Source organism: Gorilla gorilla, chromosome 9 (genome assembly GCF_029281585.2).
Source record: "Gorilla gorilla gorilla isolate KB3781 chromosome 9, NHGRI_mGorGor1-v2.1_pri, whole genome shotgun sequence".
Taxonomy (NCBI): Eukaryota; Metazoa; Chordata; class Mammalia; order Primates; family Hominidae; genus Gorilla; species Gorilla gorilla.
In genome coordinates, this window is record NC_073233.2 from 78,353,982 (window position 1) to 78,376,506 (window position 22,525).

Consider the following 22,525-nt stretch of genomic DNA (forward strand, 5'->3'; position numbering starts at 1 on the left):
GTGGGGCGGACCCCACGGTCTGTAATCATGCGTTTGCTCCAGAAACACCCACGAGGGCATTTTCTCTCTGCACACGTGATTGTTGTAGATTTTTTAATTGAAAATGTTTGGTGTTCTTTTCGTACCAGTGTATGTGGGCTTTTCCTAATTCGAATGGCTGCACAGTTCCCCATCGTATGAGGATTCCATAGTCCATGTAACCATTCCTTTTCTGAATGTGGAATTTAGGTTATTTATTTATTTATTTATTTATTTATTTTTGGTAGAGATGAGGTCTTGCCGTGTTGCCCGGACTGGTCTTGATCTCCGTGGTCTCAAGCAGTCCTCCCCCACCTTGGTTTCCTTAAGTGCTGGGATTACAGGTGTGACCTGTAAATTTTTTTTTTTTTTCTTTTAGACGGAGTCTCGCTCCGTTGCCCAGGCTGGAGTGTAGTGGCGTGATCTCTGCTCACTGCAACCTCCACCTCCCTGGTTCAAGCAATTCTCGTGCCTCAGCCTCCCGGCTAGCCGGGATTACAGGCACACGCCACCACGCCCAGCTAATTTTTGTATTTTTAGTAGAGACGGAGTTCTGCCATGTTGCCCAGGCTGGTCTTGAATTCCTGACCTCAGGTGATCGCCCTGCCTTGGCCTCCCAAAGTGCTGGGATTACAGGTGTGAGCCACTGCGCTCGGCTGAAACTTGACTGCAGGGAACATTCTTGTACCTGTGTTTTGTTCACAAGTGATTATTCAAAAGAACTCCTAGACATGGAATTGCTGGGCCGAAGGCTATTGAATGTAAAATTTCCATAGATACTGCCAAGTTGTCCTTGGAGGCTGTGCTGAGTTCTTCCTTCCCCACTGCATAGCCTGTACACCATCACTCAGAGCGTTTCCCAGGGCTGCAGAGGCTGTGGCCTGCCTGTTTCCCTGTGCCTCTTGTTTGGCCTGCACATTTAAATTTTTAAAAATATTTGCCAACATTTGAAAACTGAGAGCTTGACTATTTAAAAACTCAGAAAAAAAAAAATTACCCCAAGGCAAGAAACACCACTGGAAGATCCGACCACGCTGGCTTGGCATTTCCCTGAGGAAAGTGCCGGTGGCCTGGAGGGCAGCTTGGCTTGTAGTTTGTCGCGGCCTGTCCTGGCCTTCCTGCCGGTCAGGCCTTGCCTGCTGCACAGAGCTGCTTGCCTCTGCTCTCTGCCTCTTTCCTGGGAACAGTCCATTCCTCCTCTTCCCGACACCGCACAGTTGTGAGCAGCGCATGCTCCGCGAAGCTGCGTGAGTGTGTGACTCCAGGGAGCCAGGGAGCACAAGCCGAGCACCTGGGCAGACGCAAGGCTCCTTGGATGCTTCAGGCCTCCTCTCCCAGGCCTTGATCCTCTGCCTTGTGCTGTTAGTGGGTCCATGAGAGAGTCATGTTTTGGTGTCACAGTGACATGCTAAATGGCTTCATTCTGAGTAGAACTGGAGTTTCTGGAGGATGCTGTGTGTGTCCTGTTTCCTGGCATCCCCCTGCGTGCTTCAGTTTGTGAAGAGTGGCCTTTGAAAGCCTTGCCCTTCTGCTGCCTCCTGAGCTTAGAGCCTTATCATAAACTCTCATCTCCTGCTAGCTTCTGGATGCAATGGATGATGTTACAGGAATTCATCTGCTGTACTTTCTTTCTTTTTTTTTTTTTTTTGAGACGGAGTCTCTCTCTCTCGCCAGGCTGGAGTGCAGTGGTGCGATCTCAGCTCAGTGCAACCTCCACCTTCCGGGTTCAAACAATTCTCCTGCCTCAGTCTCCTGAGTAGCCGGGATTACAGGCATGCACCACCAAGCCCAGCTAATTTTTGTATTTTTAGTAGAGGCGGGGTTTCACCATGTTGCCCAGGATAGTCTTGATCTCTTGACCTCATGATCTGCCCACCTTGGCCTCCCAAAGTGCTGGGATTACAGGTGTGAACCACTGTGTCCAGCCTCTGCTGTACTTTAAAAAAAAAATTTTTTTTCTTAATTCTTTTTTTTTTTTTTGAGATGGAGTTTCACTCTTGTTGCTCAGGCTGGAGTGCAGTGGCGCAATCTCGGCTCACTGCAACCTTCACCTCCTGGGTTCCAGTGATTCTTCTGCCTCAGCCTCCCGAGTAGCTGGGATTACAGGTGTGGGCCACCACGCCCAGCTAATTTTGTATTTTTAGTAGAGATGGGGTTTCATAATGTTGGTCAGGCTGGACTTAAACCCCTGACCTCAGGTGATCCGCCCACCTCGACCTCCCAAAGTGCTGTGATTACAGGCGTGAGCCCCTTCCCCCAGCCTGTTTTTTTAATTTTTAAAAGATTAGCTAATGATTTAACTTAGAGATGGGGTCTTGCTATGTTGCTCAGGCTGGACTCAGCCTCCTGGGCTCAAGTGATCCTCCCTTCTCAGCCTCCTGAGTAGCTGGGCTGCAGGCACACGCCCCCACCTCTGGTTACCACTGTTTGTGTTTCTGTTATTACACATAAATAGCACTTTTAAATACTGTCTGTATTATTCAGTGGTCCTACAGTGGACCTGAAATATTTTTGTTTTTTTAATCAAAGGATAAAATACTTGCATGTTCACTGATTTCGTTGCTCCTTTTAAAGTAGTCCTTTTTTGTTTGTTTTTAGATTACTCCAAAGGTTTTGGCGGCAAATACGGTATCGACAAGGACAAAGTGGATAAGAGCGCCGTCGGCTTTGAGTATCAAGGCAAAACGGAGAAGCACGAGTCCCAGAAAGGTGTCTTCCATTTTATCTTACCCTCCAGCCAGCAGCTAGTAATGTGACAGGTGGTAGCCACACCGGAAAAGGAAAAACAAAGCGTTATTGATAGCCCTTAACGTAGATGTCTCTTTTTCATGAAATACCCAACTTGAAAACGGCACATCCAGAAACACAGCTGCTAAATAGGAACTCGCAGCTTGAGTGTTTTGGCGCTCCAGCCCCAGCGGCGTTGCTTATCGTGGTGGCCACACCCCGCACGTCTGTGTTGCCCGTGTGAGCCTGTGCTGCCTCGTGGTGCGGGTGGAAGCCGCATGCGTGGGAGCTTCCATGGGGTCCTGTCTGGCTTAGTCACGATGCTGAGGTCATAGACTAGGTTATTTCCTGCCACTCTCCAAGGAGGGCCTCTTCATGGATGTTATCTAAAGTATTACCAAAGATCCGGAAGGGAAGGGTAGATTGAGTGAATCGTATGTGTTTAACTGTATTGAAAACATACTTTCCACCTGTGACCTGCACTACCTGTTAATGATGGGTTCTGGCCTTTCATTGTGCATGTAGACTATGTGAAAGGGTTTGGAGGAAAATTTGGTGTGCAGACAGACAGACAAGACAAATGTGCCCTTGGCTGGGATCACCAGGAGAAATTGCAGCTGCATGAATCCCAAAAAGGTACATTCACTCTGCCCGTATGCGAGATGGTTTTAGAAGTTTGTTTTTGTTCCTTGCGGGGTCAGTTGGTATGTGTTGTGTCTGCGTGTGCCTGCTGCACGTTGTTTTGTCTTCACTGTTTGAAGTTGTCCTGTGCGCCCCCCCAATCCCCCAGTTCCCTCCAGCTAGTGTAGTCACAAACCCTCCCTGCTGACATGGGGGTGGTGCCCCAGAGAGCTGGGTTTACCTGGAAGTGGGTTGCACAGGCCAAGCCTGCAGCAGGGGGCTGGGTTTACCCGGGAGTGGGGACATGGGCCAAGCCTGCAGCGGGGGGCTGGGTTTACCCGGGAGTGGGGACATGGGTCAGGCCTGCAGCGGGGGGCTGGATTTACCCGGGAGTGGGGACATGGGCCAAGCCTGCAGTGCTCCTCGTCCAGGCTTCTTGTCTATAAAGTGGGCCACAGTTTTTGGCAGGAGATACTTACTTTTGAACCGAAAGTGTTTTCTTGTTGGAATGGGTGCCCCTTCCCTGGGAAAAGGAGCCTGAGGGGGCTGAAACCCTCTCAGTGTGACCCAGCCCTGAGAGAAGCAGGAGCGGGGCTAATGGGGCTGCAGCGCCCTCCGAATCTGCAGGGTCTCTCCTCCCGTGTACACAGATACGCACACTCGTCTGCAGTGTGGGTAGGACCCTAAGAATGAACTGCACAGCCGGGAGTGCCTTTACTGAATTATTTGAAGTACAGTTCTTAGGCTGTTTCCAGATCTTCACTGAGTGTTCAGATTTTAAGTTCGTTCTTTAACGTTGACCTCTGGAGCCACCTTCTGGCGCTGAGCCTGGGAGTAGGATCTCAAAGGCCCTAAGCTCAGGAGAGCCCTTGCTTTCTGGAAACTGTGTTTGATTTTTGCGCATGCTCATGCAATTCTAACCCAACTGTGTTTCCTCTTTTGGTTGTTTTCCCCACCGTTGCTTGTGGATTTTCAGATTATAAGACTGGTTTTGGAGGCAAATTCGGTGTTCAGTCGGAGAGGCAGGACTCCGCTGCTGTGGGGTTTGATTACAAGGAGAAGCTGGCCAAGCACGAGTCCCAGCAAGGCACAGTTGCCACCAGCCTCCTACCCTCCCCCCTACCCTCCTGTGCGGCCACTTCTAGCACAGACTTCAGGGCTCACCGTCAGCACCTGCAACACAGTCCTCCTGTGTCACCACTTGTCAGCTGTCAGGCTGTTCGGCACTTTAAACCCATTTCTAGTAGAGCGACACTGATTTTGAGTGGTTCCCTTCTCTTCCCCCCTTCACTTTCTTCCCTGTGAACTCGTGATCTGTGTATGGCAGGATGTGCCAGTTAGTGTGTGGGTGCCATCTTTCTAACCCGGTGACCCATCCAGTCTCTGGACTGGGGCATCTCCGGTCTCCAGCAGCATTCTGCCCAAGGCTGTTCTGCTGTTATTGGTGACTGCCGTGAGCCACTGAGTCAGGCCTTCCAGATGAGGAGAGAGGTGTTGGTTCAATCAAACCACTGGCCATTTGACCAGGGGCTTCGTAGCAGCAAGGGCCAGGAGACAGGCGTGTTCTGTGTGGTTTCTGTGTTTCATTTGTGGTGGTGTTTTTGGCCGGGGTTGGGAGGTTTTTTGTTTGTTCTGTTTGATGACACCATATGTGTGTAACATCTCCACACAGAGCCACACAGTATGTACGTGAAGCCAGCTCTGCATCCTTCCTTAGAAAAGTTATGTTGTTACCTTCAAAATTTGGACTTGGTTATTAGAACCTGAACACATAATTGGAAAAACAGTAATTCCCTAACCTTGCAGGGAAGACTCTAGGCTTTCCACCTGCAGCGTTAGAAACACACAGCAGTGTTCAGGTGTGAGCAGGTAGACACACCTGGGGTGGTCCCGCAGACTGCATGGAGATGGCAGTGGCTCTCCGTGGCATCACTGCTGCATGACAGTGTGACTTTCATGTGGATCTGTGTTGCTGCAACGGAAGTATTTGGCTGGTAGAATTTCCACATGGATTTTTTTTTTCTCTTAAAAAGCAAGAGAACAAACTGCGATTGAGCCTCTTTTTAGCGCTCAGTAGAGCAGGCGCACAGGAAGCAGATGAGAATAAGCCCGTGCTGGTGCGGAAGACTGTGCTATTGAAGTGGCGCGTTGCAAAGGCCTGTCCGTGCCCTCTTTCCTCGCTTAGCTCCTGCCTGCTGCCCGCCGCCCCTCCTGCCCCTCAGGGAATGCTGAAGCCTCTGCCCCTGGCCTGTGCTCTGCTTCTCACTGCCTGGGTCTCACGACCATGGGTGGAAGCAAAACTTGCCTTGCAAGTGAAGCCTCGCTTGGCCATTCTCGTTTCTTCCCGCTGTGGTGCACCTTCTTGGGCTGTTTCTGGATCTGTCTGCATGCACCCACGGCCACCCCCACGCTCGCCTCCACCTCAGAGTAAGTGTTGTGTTTTGCCACGTTTCAGACTACTCCAAAGGATTCGGCGGGAAGTATGGGGTGCAGAAGGATCGGATGGATAAGGTAAATATTCCAGCCCGGAGCTTAGTGTCTTCTGCCTGCAGGGGCTCTTGGTGGGCGTGGCTCACAGTGCTGGCCAACATCCACGCGCTAGGGTGGGGCACAAGTGATTTCCGTCATGGTGGTGGTGGTGGTGGCGATGACTGACTCGGACAGTCTTGTGCTCCTCATGGCTGTGCTGTGGGATAGGCGCTGGCACCGGCCCACCTCCTAATTGGGGGCCCCAGGCCAGGCAGGCTCAGCACCTGGCTGCGGCACAGCAGTGGACGGCTGGGCTGCCATAGGAACCCAGATGTTTAACATGAGAGGTGAGAGGCTCGAGGGCTCATGTCCATTTGAACTTAAATTCTTAACAGTAAATCAGATTGGAACCTGAGTGTGTTAGACTGCGTGTGGGGCTACCTCGCTGGCAGCCAGCGCTGCGTGTGCGGTGATGAGCCATGTCTCCCGTCTTCAGCCTCATAGAGACGCGGGCTCCACACTGCCTGCTTCTGTGCGTGGCCTGTGGTCAGGGATGGCAGGGTCCGTCCTTGCCTCGCAGCTGACCACACAGCACCATCTAGGGGCTCCTGATGTGGGCTCCAGGGGCATAGGCGGGCAGAGCAGGTGTTCGGGCTGGGCTCCCCAGGGAGCAGTAGCCTGGGCTCATTTCTGAGGGCAGGTGTGAGTTCACCAGGAGAGAAGGCTCAGGAGACCACGGAGGGGCGAGGTGTGGGCCTGGGTGGGACAGGAGTCACTGCAGGTTCTCAAGGAGCCTAGCTGCAGAGGGAGGGCGGGGAGCGGGGATAGAGCTGGCCCTGGAGAGCCCCACACACCACAGAGCATTCTGCATGTCGTGACATGCGTCACACACCACAGAGCATCTGACGTGCGTGGCCCCAGAAAGGTTAGCAGGCAAGGAACACTGGGGGGGTCTACTTTGAGAAGCCCCCGGCCTCAGCATGGAGTCTGGGTTGTGGGGGTTGGCCTGGGCAGGGGGGTGTGGTCCTGAGGAGAGCTGGAGGGGCTCGGGTGGTGGAGAAGCAGGGCATGGTGTTTGGCGCCAAGGGACGCAGGGGAGGGAGCAGTCGGGTGGATGTGGGGTGGACCTGGGGCCAACTGTGGAGCCGAAGAACTGGGAGGAGCAGATGTGGGAGAGAGAGCTGGGGTAGGGCTGGGGCCGGGTCCGGGTGGCCTGCAGAGTTGGGAGGGGAGTAGGCATACGGTCAGAGGACACTGGGCAGGGGGACCCAGTGAGGTAGCAGGGGCCTTGCAAGGCACTGGGACAGACAGAGGGAAGGAGCTCCCCTGTGGGTGAGTCAGAGGTTGTGGCTTTGAGGCCGGAACCAGAGGGACTGCCTGTGTTGTGGGTGTCTGTGGTCAGCATTGCTGGTGTTGGCAGTGACCGCTAAGCTTGTGAGCACGTGAGGAGGCAGTGTGGGGGTGTGGCCTTTCGTATCATTGTCTTTCATCCAGGAGGGGGTGGAGCTTCTCTCTCTCTGTTTGCTGTGTGATGGAGGAGTCCAAGGCTTAGAGAGGGTGACGTAACTGCCCGGGTCCCCGTACATTGTGGGGATAGGGCTACAACCCAGGCTGGGAGGTGAGGTTGCCCCCTCAGGGCAAGGTGATGTCTGCAGACGGCCCAGTGGGTGATGGGACCCAGTAAGGCTGATGGCCTTGCCTTTGAACAGGTGCAAGCGGCTCAAGGGACATGGAGTAGACGCTGGAGCTGACTGACGGGAGGAGGGAGCGGGGTCCGAGGAAGGACAGGCGGGCCAGGAAGGGGGCAAGCAGGAGGTGCTGGGCAGAAAGGGGCCATGGTATGGGGGCTCTGGTGGCTTCTGAGCCTCAGGTGTCCTCATCAGAGGTAGTGAAACCCACAGTGAAACTGGGGACGGCCACTGGTCTCCATGAGCCCTGACAGTCTCCACCTGAGTCAGCACGTAAGAGTCGTCGCCGTCGCTTGGTCAGATGATAGTTGAGTCCCCTGCAATGCAGAAAGGTGTGATTGCACCACTGGGTAGTGTGGAGGACGGGCCACTGGAGGCTTGCATGTGTCCCCAGCGTCTTCGCTTCCTATAAATGCTCACACCTCTGGGTGGCAACGGAGGGTGGGGAAGGCTTGAGGCTGATCCCAGAATTGGTTTATGATAGAGCAGATGGAGATACATGCATTTCTTATTCTAATGCTGACCCACGATTGCCTGCAAATGTGGTTGGTAATAGTTTTCATGCCTCAGTTAGTTTGCAAAACCAAGAGGCCATGAAGAGTGCTCTGGGCTGTGTGGCTGGGCCTTTGGGAAGATCTGGGGAAGGCATTTGCATCTGGCAGGAGCCACCACAGGGCATGGAGAAAAGAGAAAAGTGCTTTCCTGACGCCCACGTCCTGTCTCTGCAGAATGCGTCAACCTTTGAGGATGTCACCCAGGTGTCCTCTGCCTACCAGAAGACAGTACCTGTCGAAGCTGGTGAGTCCCGGCTGATAACCAGGAGCACCGTGTGGTTTCCCAGGAAAACACTGAGGGGAAGGACAGTTGTGAAACAGCCAGGAGCAGACGCACCACTAGTTGAAAGCGTGGTTGTTGCTGCGTATTTTTGGGAAAGAAAATGATGGTTCTGATGAAGATCTTGTTTCTCCTGCAGAGGTTTAGAGTCACCTTTTAGACGCAGCATGGTGCAGCCGTTTCAGTGAGGCCCGTTTCGAGGGGCTCTTCCCATAGCAAAGGGGCTAAGTGCACATTCACAAGGGCCCCCACACTGCCAGTGACCAGCTTCTGGGAGCAGCTGGGGCCTGCCCAGCTCCCTGAGCCGCTCGGTCACAGCTGTGACAGGAGGAAGACGTCATGACATCGATGTGCAGGCAACAGCAGACATTCTCTCTGCTGCTCGTTCTTGGGCCCTTGACAGGGAGCTCGAAACCTGTCCTTTTCTGTGCTGGACACACGATGGAGTCAGAAGTGGGCCCTGCCCCGGAGAGTCAAGTAGTTGGGGAAAATGTTATACATGAGAGCAAGTGCTAAATTTAACACAGGATGCAGAGAGCCACCACTGACTTCCTTCGGGGGCTGTGGACCCACAGTTCTCAGAGTTTGAGGGCCCAGGGCGCTTTGACACTTTGACCACTAGTGAGAACCCCCAAGATGTTGATGTATTTGATGACATTGACTATATTAGAAATTAGAGGAATGTGGCTGGGCACAGTGGCTCATGCCTGTAATTCCAGTACTTTGGGAGGCCAAGGCGGGCGGATCACGAGGTCAGGAGATCAAGACCATCCTGGCTAACACGATGAAACCCCGTCTCTACTAAAAATACGAAAACAAAATTAGCCAGGCATGGTGGCGGGCGCCTGTAGTCCCAGCTACTCGGGGGGCTGAGACAGGAGAATGGCGTGAACCCAGGAGGCGGAGCTTGCAGTGAGCGGAGTTCGCGCCACTGCACTCCGGCCTGGACGACAGAGCGAGACTCCGTCTCAAAAAAAAAAAAAAAGAGAGAGAGAGAGGAATGGTTTATTTATTTATTTTGAGACCGGGTCTTGCTGTGTCATCCAGGCAGGACTGCTGCCTCAGTCTCCTGGGCTCAAGCAGTCCTCTTGCCTCAGCCTCTGGAGTAGCTGGAACTATAAGCGCGTGCCCCCATGCCCAGTTAAGTTTTTTTTTTTTTTGAGACGGAGTCTCACTTTGTCGCCCAGGCTGGAGTGCAGTGGCACGAACTCGGCTCACTGCAAGCTCCGCCTCCCATCTCGGGTTCACGGCATTCTCCTGCCTCAAGCCTCCAGAGTAGCTGGGACTACATGCGCCTGCCACCACGCCCGGCTAATTTTTTTGTTGTTGTTGCTATTTTTTAGTAGAGATGGGGTTTCACCGTGTTAGCCAGGATGGTCTCGATCTCCTGACCTCATGATCTGCCCGCCTCGGCCTCCCAAAGTGCTGGGATTACAGGCATGAGCCACCGTGCCCGGCCAAATTTTTTTATCTTTAGTAGAGATGAGGTCTCACTGTGTTGCCCAGGCTGGTCTTGAATTCCTGAGCTCAGGTGATCCACCTGCCTCGGCCTCTCAAAGTGCTGGGATTACAGGCATGGGCGACCACACCCATTGGAAAGTTATTAATTGGTTCACTTAAAAAGAATAAACCTTGGCCGGGTGTGGTGGCTCACACCTGTAATCCCAGCACTCTGGGAGGCCGAGGTGGGTGGATCACCTGAGGTCAGGAGTTTGAGACCAGCCTGGCCAACATGGTGAAACCCTGTCTCTACTAAAGATACAAAAAGTAGCTGGGCATGGTGGTCCACGCCTGTAATCCCAGCTACTCAGAAGACTGAGGTACGAGAATTGCTTGAACCTGGAGGCAGAGGTTGCAGTGAGCCTTGATTGCGCCACTGCACTCCAGCCTGGGCGACAAGAGCTAAACTCCATCTCAAAAAATAAAAATAATAATACAACTGGCCATGCACAATGGCTCATTCCTGTAATCCCAGCACTTAGTGAGAAGACCGGCATTGTTTTGTTTTATAAATCTCTTTAATAGAAGATGGCTGCACTCTCACATCTGCCTCTGCAGTCTGTCAATGTTACGTTGTTTAGGAAGAACATGTGGAATCACCTAGGTAGGCGATTGGGAAAGGGAGGAGTGTTTGTAACCTTGAGGGCAGCGTGGGTGTCCTTCTGCGACGCTGCCCAAGTGTGCCAGGCGGTGGTGGTCCTGCAGGCCGGCTCCTCTGGCCCTGTGAGGGGCTCGCTACCCACTGTGCTTGGGCAGCACTGTGTGTCGGTCATTTGGAAAATGCTGGGTCTCTGAGTTGTGCTCGTCTTCCAGTTGTGGACACTTCTCATTACACAATACCAAAAAAATCACATTTGCTGTCATCGATTTCATCTACAGAGGCTGAGTGGAAATCAGCATGTTCATGTGACAGCCTCACATTTTTCAAAATTCTGTCTTTTACTTGAAAGCTGGAATTTTCCCGTTGGCAACAAATACTACAGTAATTTTTCTTGACACAATAGGCTTAGTTCATTCACTTGGGAGAAAACTGTTGCCACATACCCAGCTTTGCATAACCATAGTTGGTCTGTCAGTTGTTATTTCAGGGAAAAACGCTATTCCATGAAAAAACAGTCAACTTGCAGCTCTCATGGTTCCATTCATGTTCCTTGAGACACAGACAGCCACCGCCACAGTCCTGGACACAGCAGGGAAGGCTCATGTGTCTTCCCACTTTTTTTTTTTTTTTTTTTTTTTTGAAACAGAGTCTCGCTCTGTCGCGAGACTGGAGTGCAGTGGCGCAATCTCGGCTCACTGCAACCCCTGCCTCCCAGGTTCAAAGCGATTCTCTTGCCTCAGCCTCCCGAGTAGCTGGGATTACAGGCGCCTGCCCCCAAGCCCAGCTAATTTTTCTATTTTTAGTAGAGACAGGGTTTCACCATGTTGGCCAGGATGGTCTCGATCTCTTGACCTCGTGATCTGCCCACCTTAGCCTCCCAAAGTGCTGGAATTACAGGTGTGAGCCACCACACCTGGCCATATTCCCCACTTTTGACTTAAATTTTTATCATTTTTTCTTAATAGACATGGGGTCTCACTGTCTTTCCCAGGCTGGTCTCAAACTCCTGATCTCAGACAGTCTTCCCGTCTCAACCTCCCAAAGTGCTGGGATTACAGGCATGAGCCACTGCCCTCTTTGCCATTTTTGTCACACAGAATATAAAAAAATGTATACTCTGGTTGAGATTTACTATACTCAGTATACATCAATTACAGTATACATCAGTACCTTAACTGCTTTATCAAGGACAGATGTCTTTAAGGGAAATTGGCTGTTTTTATTTAAAGAGGTGAGTGTGGTGGTGAAGATACCGTCTTATTTAGAGATCTTCCTGGTGCCAAGCTTAGGGGGATTGCCAGTCCCACCAGGTACACAGTGCCCTGCGGCAGGCGCCCAGTGCTGGCTCCGGACCAGTGGGCTGAGCTGGCAGCTGCAAGAACCTTTCCCTCCTCGGGGGTTAGGGGGATGACCGGTTCCTGGGGAGGTCGCCCTGTGTGGGTGGGGCTGTTGTCCAGGAGCGGTGTTTTTGCTGTGCTCAAGCCACACGTCCTCCCTCCTTCCTCTATAGTGACCAGCAAAACAAGTAACATCAGAGCTAACTTTGAAAACCTCGCTAAGGAGAAAGAGCAGGAGGACAGGCGGAAGGCGGAGGCGGAGAGAGCCCAGCGGATGGCCAAGGAGCGGCAGGAGCAGGAAGAGGCCAGGAGGAAGCTGGAGGTGAGCGGCAAGGAGTGGGCCGCAGCGCACCCTCCCTGGGACCTGTGCTGAGGGGATTGGGAGCTCTGGGGCCTGGGCGGGGCTTATTCTCTCCTGGCCAGGTTTTCCTTGGAAGGCATGTTTAACTCTCCTTTAAGGCTCTCCATTAAGGCACTTGTCACTTGCAGCCACACATAGGCTGAGTCTCTGGCCACAATGCTCCAGGCAGCCGGCTAGCGCTATCCTGTTCTTGCCAGTCCAGCCCCAGGACCCGCCAACCTGCCCTGCCCTCTGTCCCTGAGCTGACGGCAGAGTCTTGTCGGCTTCCACCTCCACAGGGCTCCTGTCCAAATGTCAGCCTGAGTCTCTTCTCACCCCTCCCCCTCTGGAAGCCCCTCCTTTCCCAGGTGGAAGTTTGGGGTTTGGAGGGGACTCTGTGCAGAGGCAGCCTGCTCTCGGGGCCTGCTTCTGCTTGGCCAGCCCAGCCCCACTCACCCAAGCCCCTGGGCTGTGGAGAAGCGCTCCCAGAGAAAGATACCAGAAGCACACCCCTGGCAGGGGCGGAGCACAAGCCTGTGTCTGGGTGCTTTGGGTCTAGCCTGGGTGGCTTGCCACCGGCAAGGACTTTCCTTGTGCTCAGCTGGATCAGGGTGGTTGTGAATAGAGCCTGAGGCCTACAGATGTGTGTGTGTGAAGTTACCAGGTGTGGTTCTGCAGCTGGGGCGTCTGCAGTGTGGGGCAGGCCCAGCCTGTCTGGAAGCCTGGGCTTCTCCTATCCACCCCAGGCCCTGCCCCTGCCCCTGCAGGGCCACACAGGACGTGCTACTTTGGGTGTTTAACCTGTGGATGGCATCAGGTGACGTGGGAATTTACAACTGTCCTGTTGGGGTCAAGCAAGGCCATAGATGCCAGGAACCGTGCTAGGCTCTCAAGACCAGGGGTGGTTTTCTCTTCAACAAGACAAGACAGCACTACCATTGTTCCCGTTAGAGCAAGGCCGCCTGCAGAGGGAGAGGGGGGAAGGGGTTTGGAGTGGACACCTGGGGTTCAGATCCTGCCTGGGCAGCTCCCTGGCCGGTGTGCCTGTGCCTGCCACCTCACCCTCAGACTTAGCGTCTGGCACTGGAGCCCACAGGCTGTCAGTGAGTTTCCTGTTGCTGCCGTAGTCACCACCACACACAGCACACAGCTAGTGTCTTACAGCTCTGGAGGTCAGAAGTCCTCAAAGATGTCAGCAGGGCTGTGTTCCTCCTGGCGGCCCCTCGGCCGTGTCTTCCCATCTCCAGCCTCTGCTTTCGTTGTCACCGCCCCTCCTCTGTCCCTCACACTCCTGCCTCCCTCCTCTCAGGACCTTGTGATTACATTGGGTCCACCCAGACAGTCCAGAGTTCTCCCCATCACAGAACCCTTAGTTTCATCACATACACAGTCCCTCCCCATGGGGTCTGGGGACTGCGATGTCAGCAGCTTTGAGGGGCTATTATCCTTCCCCAGTTCATCCTTTGACCCCTAAAGCTTCATGTCCATCCCATGTGCAAACATACTCAGCCCATTTTAAGGTCCCCAAAGTCTCAACCCATTGCAGCATCAACTCAGACTCCCAAATCTGTGCCTAAACCATCTAATCGTGTGTGGGCGACAATGAGCTGTGGCCCAGTCCCAGCACTGTCGCGTCACTGGCTGTGTGATCTCGGCCTCAGAGCACACCTGCCCCTCGAATCCTGCCTGGGTGCTGGTGGGATCTGAGGCTTGGTGCTCCAGCTCACCTGCCTCTCGGATCCTGCCTGGGTGCTAGTGGGATCTGAGACTTGGTGCTTCAGCTCACCTGGCCCTCGGATCCTGCCTGGGTGCTGGGGGGATCTGAAACTTTTCGTGCTCCAGCTCACCTGCACCTTGGATCCTGCCTGGGTGCTGGTGGGATCTGATGCTTGGTGCTCCAGCTCACCTGCCTCTCGGATCCTGCCTGGGTGCTGGTGGGATCTGAGGCTTGGTGCTCCAGCTCACCTGCCTCTCGGATCCTGTCTGGGTGCTGGTGGGATCTGAGGCTTGGTGCTCCAGCTCACCTGCCCCTCGGATCCTGCCTGGGTGCTGGTGGGATCTGAGGCTTGGTGCTCCAGCCCAGCCTTGGTGTGGGTGTTTTCCGCTCCTTTTCCCAGAGCATGCCTAGGGCTTGCGCACGATCTTCTGAAACATGGCAGGCGTGACAGTGCAGAGTGTCATGGCAGCATTCTGATTGCTGTTTGTTTTCAATCACAGGAGCAAGCCAGAGCCAAAACGGAAACGCCCCCTGCGTCGCCCGCACCTCAGCCACCCGAGGAGAGGCTGCCCTCGAGCCCCGTCTATGAGGTTGGTGTCTTTGGTGTTTGAATGAGCGTGAGTGACTTACTGCCAGGGCCCAGGTCCTCTTTGTGTAGTGGAGGAAGCCCTTGCAGGCAGGCAGCATGGCGTGGGTGTAGAGGGCATCGCTGCATTCCACGCCTGGAGAGGGGTGGGCCAGGAGCGCCTCGGAGGTGGGTGACATGCCTCAGTGCTGTCAGGGGATAGCTGTGCAGGCCCACATGCCATCCTTTCACCCCTCTGCAGCCTGTTGTAGTCTGGCCACTGTCACTGCAGTCCCTGCTGGAGTCACCTGCTGTCAGATAATCAGATGGGGGTGTCTTCACCCCACTTGCTCTCTGCTGTGCGGGACGCCGCCTCACTCCCTAATGGCAATGCTGCCTTCCTTCATCACTGAGCCCCCGCCTCCTGCACGATCTGCCTTTTATGCCTGCCCCGTTCAGCTCTCCAGCCTTGCAGCCCCTCATGAGTGTGGCTGCAGACATGCTGTCCGGCCCCTCCCTGTGCTGCTCACCCCCTCTCATGGGTCCCCCAGTGTTCCGTCCCCATCCCTGAGTTACAGAGCCGCCTGCCGATGCCCCGCCCATCCCTGACTTTGGGTCTCCTGCTCCCCGCCAGCACCTCTGCGATAACTACACCCTCTACCTGTAACCAACTCTCCTGTCCCCAGCCTTTGCCCCTTCTCCATCCCGTGGCCATCATCCTGGTCTGTGCATTCATCTCTCCTCGCCCAGGAGCCAGTCAGTTACAGGGGTCACACTCCAGACCATGGTAGTTCAGGAGCCCAGAGAGAGCCCTGGAGACAGGCCAGGTCTGGGATCTGGGCCTCGCTGGCCGTGGCCTCGTCACCACCCGACTGTCCCTCCTTGGCTATGCTGCTGCCTGCTGCCTTTACCCTGCCGGGCCCTGGGGGGATGTGGTAAGTGAGGCCTTGCAGCTCGTCAGGAACCGGCCTCCCCCTCTAGTCCCTCCCCTTGGCAGCCAGCGCCATCTGCCTCAAGGAAGCTCCGACCTTGCCCCTCCCGTGCAGTTCAGCCCTTGTGTGGTTCCCGGTGCCTGTGCTGAGGGTGGAGTCGCTCTCCCTGCCCGATTACTCTCCCTGGCTAGCAGCTCTCCACCACCGGCTCTTCCCAGATCTCCTGGGTGTGCGGTTCTGAGCTGTCGGCATTGCTTTCTTTCAGTCACTGCCAGTGACATCAGATGGACCCTGGTCAGAAACATTGATTAAAGCCACTGTTGGTGATAAGCAGTTCAGAATTTTCGCTGGGGCTCCGAAGCGGCAGTGGTTATAGATAGAGAGGTGTTCCACTGCGCACCTTTGTAGTTGAATGTGATTCTTGGCGACGCCCTGTCTGCAGGCTCAGCTGCTCTGGAGCCATGTGGTGAAGCCGCTGTCAGGCAGGGCCAGGGTCGAGCAGCACAGGGCAGGAGGTGGCCGCTCGGCCCAAGGGTGCCTTGTGTGGCCTTGGAGATGAGGCCTAAAAGAAGAAATCAGCCAAATTAACCCAACAAAGACAGGCTCTACCCCCAGGCAACAGTGTGGGCAGGGGCGTGTCTCCTAACCTGCTGTGGGCGTGGTTATTGCAGTACTGGAGTGTCGGTGGTGAGGACCAGTGGTGAGGACCAGGTCATTATCGGGAAGGAAATGGCATGTGGGCACTCATCACCATGGTGAACACACCGGCAGGCCTGGCCTTCCTATACCGCGTCTGTTTTCTCAGTCCTGGCTGGGACTGAGAATTAGATGGCCCGTGGGTTTCTGCTGGCTGTGGCAGTACAGCTACTGCTCTCTGGAAGCCAGCATGGGCCCCGTGCCATGTGCGTGTGACCCTTCCCCAGGATGCGGCTTCCTTCAAGGCAGAGCTGAGCTACAGAGGCCCTGTGAGTGGGACGGAGCCGGAGCCCGTGTACAGCATGGAGGCCGCTGACTACCGAGAGGCCGGCAGCCAGCAGGGCCTGGCCTATGCCACAGAGGCTGTCTACGAAAGCGCAGAGGCCCCGGGCCACTATCCCGCAGGTACTGGGGCCCCACGCTGCAGCGCCCTGCCCAGGGCAGGGAGCTTCCGGGACATCCTGCTCGACCTGTGGCGTCGTTGCGAGGAGCGTGGGTTTCCCACTGACACGCCTTTGCTTGCTTGCTATAGGGTCTTCTTGTCCCTGGAGGGAAATGCTCTAGGCACATTTGGGGCATCGGCTCCTGTGCTGGGTCCCAGGAAGATCCCCATTGTGCTGGGGACGGGTGGGCAGGGGCAGAGGAAGGGAGGGTTTCAGCTGCCGTCCTGTGTCCTTGAGACAAAATCTTAGGAAGTGTTGTCTAAAACTTGAGAAGGCTGGGAACCTGTGTGGGACTTTGTATTGTTCAGCTCTGTCATGGCTTTCTTTTAGAGGACAGCACCTACGATGAGTACGAGAACGATCTGGGGATCACAGCCGTCGCCCTGTACGACTACCAGGCTGGTGAGCGGCCTGCAAAAGCACTTGGAGGGGAGACCCAGGCAGCTGCACCTGCCTCTGCTTGTTTTCTGAGAATTCACTTCTCTAGCGTTGTTAGTTTTAGAAATAATTTATGTTGAGATAATTTCAGAGATATAGAAAAGTTGCAGGTATAGTGCCAAGAACTCCCATGTTCCCTACCCAGATTCCATCTCTGCACACACACGCACACACCCCCTGTTATCTTTAGTATTCTCTGAACCCTTGGAGAGCTGCAGGGGTGCTGCCACCCCCAAAGACTCCAGCGTGTTTCCCAAGATCAAAGATGCTGTCCCACAGGGACACCCCACCCTCCAGGTGAGGGGGCCACACAGATGCCTTGATGTTCGAGACCCCATTCCTGCCTGTCCTGCCCCGGCCGCCAGCTCCCGTGTGGCCTGCGAGTTCCCCTGAGTTCCCTTTGCGGCCTTGGCAGTTTAAGAGCAGCCTCAGCTCCTGGGCTGGCCTCAGCCACCCTCCCCGTGTTCCCTCAGGGCCAGGCTGAGCTGTGCTCTGGTGGCGGTGAGGTCGTGGAGACCATGCGGTGGGGCTCTCTGCTGGGCCGCATGGCGTCCACTTGTCCCTCTGTCTCAGCCACCACCTGGTCCACAAAGTCACCACCACCCCTCTGCAGTTGACAAGCATCTTACGGGTGGCGTGGGATTCCCCTCAGAACCCCAGGCCTCTGCCTCTTGAGTGCTTCCTATTTGCAACTTTTCATCAGCGCGGAAGCTGGCGTTCTACCATAAGTGAGCGCTGGCTGTCCCCGTTCAGTCCCTTTTGCACACGTGCATTTGTGTGCACACGTGGGTGTGTCTGTGGCGTCTCGGCACCTGTGTGTGGATTCTCATCACCATGGCTTTTGCCCTCCATTCCCATTTCAGCCATCACCTCGGGCTTCTCTCCGGGTGTCCCCTGGCTGTCCTTCCACTGCGGCCTCCACAGCCCCATGACCTTGGGCGCAGCCCATCTCCCCACCCCCTCCACAGACACGTCTGCCAGAGAGAGGGGAAGGGAGGGCGGGCGGGGCTGGAGTTATGTGGTGGAAACCTGCTCCTGAGGAAGGGGTCCGGGTGGGGTTGGTGCTTGTGTGAAGGGCTCTGTGCCTCTTTGTACTCTCTCGGCTCATGTTCACAAATCTGGCCTTGGTGGCATGGGAGAGGCAGCAGGAGCCTCCGCGGTGGCCCGCATCTCTGCAGGGGGCATCTCTGAGCAGGCTGCCTGGGAGATCGCTCTGGATTGTGCTTTTTTTCTGGCAGACCAGGAAACGCTTGCACTTTAGCATCTTTCTCTGTGTTCTCTTCCCCAGCGGGCGATGATGAGATCTCATTTGACCCTGATGACATCATCACCAACATCGAGATGATTGACGACGGCTGGTGGCGCGGGGTGTGCAAGGGCCGGTACGGGCTCTTCCCAGCCAACTATGTGGAGCTGCGGCAGTAGGGCCCCCAGCCCCCCGGAGCTGCGCCCTGGATCCTCACACTACAGATCAGGCCTTCTTTGGTTCTTGGGTGGTTTTGGGTTTTTTCTGTTTTTTTGTTTTTTTTTTTGAAGGTGGGGAGGGGAATATACACATTGCTTTTATATTTAATACTTTTGCTGATGCTTTTGAAAATGTTTATGCCACAGAATTTGCTAATATATTGTAATCACATTCCTTAGGAGGACTTTGGTAATTGGTTTTATGCATTGATGGTTTTTTTTTTTCTTTTTTGCCAAATTGACTGTCACGCGGCAGCTTCAGGGAGCTCGCATTCTCTTGTGCGCGTGTTGCCCTCGTGCCCATCAAGTGCAGTCGGGACCTCCCAGGACAAGCACGAGGCCTCAGGTCGGCCCTGTGGCGGGTAGGCAGGAAGGACTGTCCCAGACGAGGGGCTTCCTCTAGAGTCTCACTGCTGGGGAGGAGAGGACTGGGCCTGATGGAAGTTAACCCGGAGCTAAGTCACCCAGAGCACAGGAGCTGCCATGTCAGATGGGAAATCTGCCTATGTCATACCGTGACAGCCTGCAGGATCAGGTGACTTCTAGCAGAGACCCTGGTTTTTTTCCTGTGCCCACTTCGGTTTGTCCTCATCTCTACCCATCCCCTGTTGCCCAGGTCGCCAGGAGGGCTGCTGGGAGCCTCTCCTGCCCCCGCCGGGCAGTGTCACTGAGTCCTTGAAATCCTCCCCTGCCCCACGGGTCTCTGGATTGGAACGCACAGTGCAGTTGAGGTCTGCGTCGGGCTTGGCTTTTCACAAAGGCTGATGTCTTAACTGTCACCCATATGGTCCCTGGGCCACCGGGCAGCCTGGGGCGGTGTGTGTGCCATGTCACAGCATGGCCTCTCGGCCTTGGGAAGGAAGGCAGTGCCTGCTCTGCTATGAGCCGCCAGGAACCCTCCTCCCGTCAATGGGGGTGTAGTATTTTTGCCAAAATATCATGTTCAATTACAGTAGTTTGATCAGCTGAAGGCTAGAAGTGTGAAGTGCAGATGAGTGTGTGTTCTTCCCCAAGGTCCCCCCACAGCTCCGGGACACCGCTGTCCTGGCATTTGTGGCCATTCACTTTGTAGGAAACTCATCTCCTTCCTGAGGAGCCGGGAGGCTGGACCAGTCCCGTCGTGCAGTCAGGTGGGCGGTGTGTCTTTCCAGAAGGTCACGTGGAAATGTCTCGGGACTTGGGTCCCGGAGCACCCGTGAAGCGTGTTTTTGCTCCTGAGGTGCATTTTCTCATCATCCTTGCTTTACCACAATGAGCAATGAGGTCGGGTTTTATATGCAACTTATTGTATCTGAATTCCTGTAGCACACCTCATAGGTATGTTTTTTTAAATTAAAGAATTCAGAATAAACTTTTTTTGATCCACTTGTGTGATTTGCTTTGGTCTGTGGTCACTCCGTTCTGCAGTGGAAGCTGCATTGACACTCTCGGCGTCCTGCGCCCCGGACCTGGGCTGGCGGAGGCTCTCCCGCCGTCCAGTGCGTCTCGCGCGTTCTGTTCTGGCTTTAGACCGAACCGTACGTTCCCTTTTCAGTGTTCCTTCAAAGGTGCTGCTTATGAACTGAAATGTGTTTACTCTGGCAGATGATTCAGTTTTTTGCACAAAGGTTCCAAGCAAAATAAAACACTCTGTGCTTAAAAGTCATTTCTGAATTACAGTTCTCAAATCCTGAGGGGGATTTTGCTCCCAGTCTCGTTTTGCTCAGGGGCACCAGAAGTTAAAAGCTAAGGGGAACAGTGACACTGAGGGAGCAGGTGTGCCCTCGGGAGCCGGGGGTGCTGGGGAGCTGGGTTCCGGCTCACACTTATGCCCATGAGGTGCTCCCAGGGAGCTTTCGGCTGCGCAACATGCCTGCTACCCCTTCCAACCTGGGTGGTGACGGAGCAGTGCCTCCTCCCTTGGGCTGTCCCACACCTGCCTCTGGCTTAGGAAACAGTGCCTCTGCCAGCTCTGCCCACAGGAGCCTAACATGAGAGTGCCCCCGCCCTCCCACAACCAGGCTGCTGTGGGTTCTGCATCACAGGGTCGCAGCCCTAACGGCGAGCCCCGTCCCACACAGGGCCTGTCTGCCGGGTGAGATTGCAGCCACCTGCAGGGAGCTGGGTCCTGAAGAAATGAGGCATGAAGGCTTGTGAACCAGGGGAAAGTCCCAGCTGGGGTGGGCAGACGGGGTCAGGGGGCTGGAGGACAGGGTGTGACGAAGGGAGGGGGCCGTGCAGAAAGGGCCTCCGCTGGCCCACTGTCTGCCCAGTCTGTCTGTGCCTGTGCTGCCTGCGGATGAGCATGGCAGGGGCTCAACAGGAGCGGGACACATCTTGAGTGGGTCTGTATTTCTGTTCTATTGGTGGCCAAGCATGGCCTGGCAGCTTGAGCGCCTGGAGCCAACCACCTGAATCTTAGCCGCTTTCTTTTTAGATGTGGTTGGGGTTTTTTGTTTCTGTTTTTTGAGAAAGGTTCTTGCTCTTTCGCCCAGGCTGGAGTGCAGTGGCGCGATCTCCGCTCCTGCAACCTGTGCACCCAGGGCTCAAGCGATCCTCCCATCTCAGCCTCCCAAGTAGTTGGGACTACAGGTGCACGCCACCACACCTGGCTACTTTCTGTATTTTTAGTAGGGACGTGGTTTCACCATGTTGCCCAGGCTGGTCTAGAACTTCTGACCTCAAGTGATCTACCTGCCTCAGCCCCCCAAAGTGCTGGGATTACAGGCATGAGCCACCGCGCCCAGTGTAGATGTGGTCGTTTTAATGTCAGCTCACCGTGCCTTCTGTCTCAAAGTTGGATTCACTCCCCAGGTCCCCTCTGGCCTGAAGAACAGCCTAGGGGCATGCTTGCCTGGGAGCAGCTTGCTCTCAGCCTGCTGGAGGAGGGAGGGCAGGACATGGACGTGCTTTTCTCTCTTGGTGCCCAGACATGGAAAACGATTTTGTGGCACATAGGGAGCCGTCGGCACACAGGCACCTCCAAGAGCCACTGGAGCCACTGCTGGCCACTCTGGGCGCTCAGATGTGAGCACAGCATGGAGAGTGCTTTGTCGGGGTGAAAATGCTCACTTTGCTCCTGGAAGATATGCTGGCGAATGCTTCTTCAACCCAAGATGTTCAGAGAGTGGCTGACATGGTATTAACTGTGCACATACTGCGTGCTGGGCCTTGGAGGGGAGATGTTGAGTAAGAGAGATGGCTTAGCACTGGGGAAGCTGACACAATAAATCTGATTCCACCACTGTGCTGATTTTTATTTTTTTAATCAATTTATTCTTTTTGAGACAGAGTCTTGCTCTGTTGCTCAGGCTGGAGTACAATGGCACAATCTCAGCTCACTGCAACCTCCACCTGCCAGGTTCAAGCAGTTCTGCCTCAGCCTCCCAAGTAGCTGGGACTACAGGTGTGCACCACCACGCCTGGCTAATTTTTGTATTTTTAGTAGAGACAGTTTCGCCATGTTGGCCAGGCTGGTCTCAAACTCCTGACCTCAGGTGATCAGCCTGCCTCAGCCTTACAAAGTGCTGGGATTACAGGCGCGAAGCCACCGCGCCCGGCCCCCACCACTGTGTTTAATTCTAACCAAGGAGAAGAGGAAGTTCTGAAAGGAGAACAAGGAGATCTGAGAACACGGCTCGGGCCTGGCCAGGGGCCTCCTCTCAGAGGAAAGCTCTCCCTGTTGCGTCCGTCCACGCCGGGGCCTGCGTGGAGTGGGCACGGTTTTTGATACCTGCCTTGCTGACCTTCAGCTCCAATTTCTTCATCTGAAAGTGAGGATAAAAGAATTAACCCCTCTTTCTAGTCAGATGCCTGCTAGATCCATTTACCTGCTTGAATTTGAGATGTATTGCCAGGATACACCTCCACAGTCTGATGGAACACACTGAAGATATCTGAACAACAAAAGGTAACATTTTAATAATACATTTTAATAATTTTTACTTATTTTGCCTGAAACATGAGGATTCTCCCCTTTTCTCATCTCAATCCCATGTTTTTTGGTTTTGGGGTTTGAGACGGAGTCTCACTCTGTTGCCCAGGCTGAAGTGCAGTGGCACAATCTGAGGTCACTGAAGCCTCCGCCTCCCAAGTTCAAGCAATTCTCCTGCCTCAGCCTCCTGAGTAGCTGGGATTACAGGCACCTGCCATCATG

The 22,525-nt window shown here is 54.5% G+C and overlaps 1 protein-coding gene and 1 pseudogene across 20 annotated transcripts in view; both read left to right on the forward strand.

Annotated features, from left to right (window-relative positions):
- CTTN (cortactin) overlaps window positions 1-19,755 on the forward strand; it is a 38,125-nt gene extending 18,370 nt beyond the window's left edge. For 8 of the 20 annotated variants that reach the window (XM_055356030.2, XM_055356034.2, XM_055356033.2 and 5 more), the window contains 10 exons: window positions 2,617-2,727; window positions 3,271-3,381; window positions 4,343-4,453; window positions 5,822-5,877; window positions 8,252-8,321; window positions 11,969-12,117; window positions 14,353-14,442; window positions 16,273-16,450; window positions 16,819-16,890; window positions 18,215-19,755. In XM_055356030.2, the coding sequence (XP_055212005.1) occupies window positions 2,617-2,727; window positions 3,271-3,381; window positions 4,343-4,453; window positions 5,822-5,877; window positions 8,252-8,321; window positions 11,969-12,117; window positions 14,353-14,442; window positions 16,273-16,450; window positions 16,819-16,890; window positions 18,215-18,351 (1,085 nt within the window). In that variant the 3' untranslated portion in view covers window positions 18,352-19,755. The remainder of the gene's footprint in view (window positions 1-2,616; window positions 2,728-3,270; window positions 3,382-4,342; window positions 4,454-5,821; window positions 5,878-8,251; window positions 8,322-11,968; window positions 12,118-14,352; window positions 14,443-16,272; window positions 16,451-16,818; window positions 16,891-18,214) is intronic. The other 12 variants (XM_055356042.2, XM_055356041.2, XM_055356038.2 and 9 more) reach the window with 2 other exon arrangements.
- On the forward strand, window positions 9-2,609 carry LOC129525474 (uncharacterized; annotated as a pseudogene).
- Window positions 19,756-22,525: the final 2,770 nt, after the last annotated feature.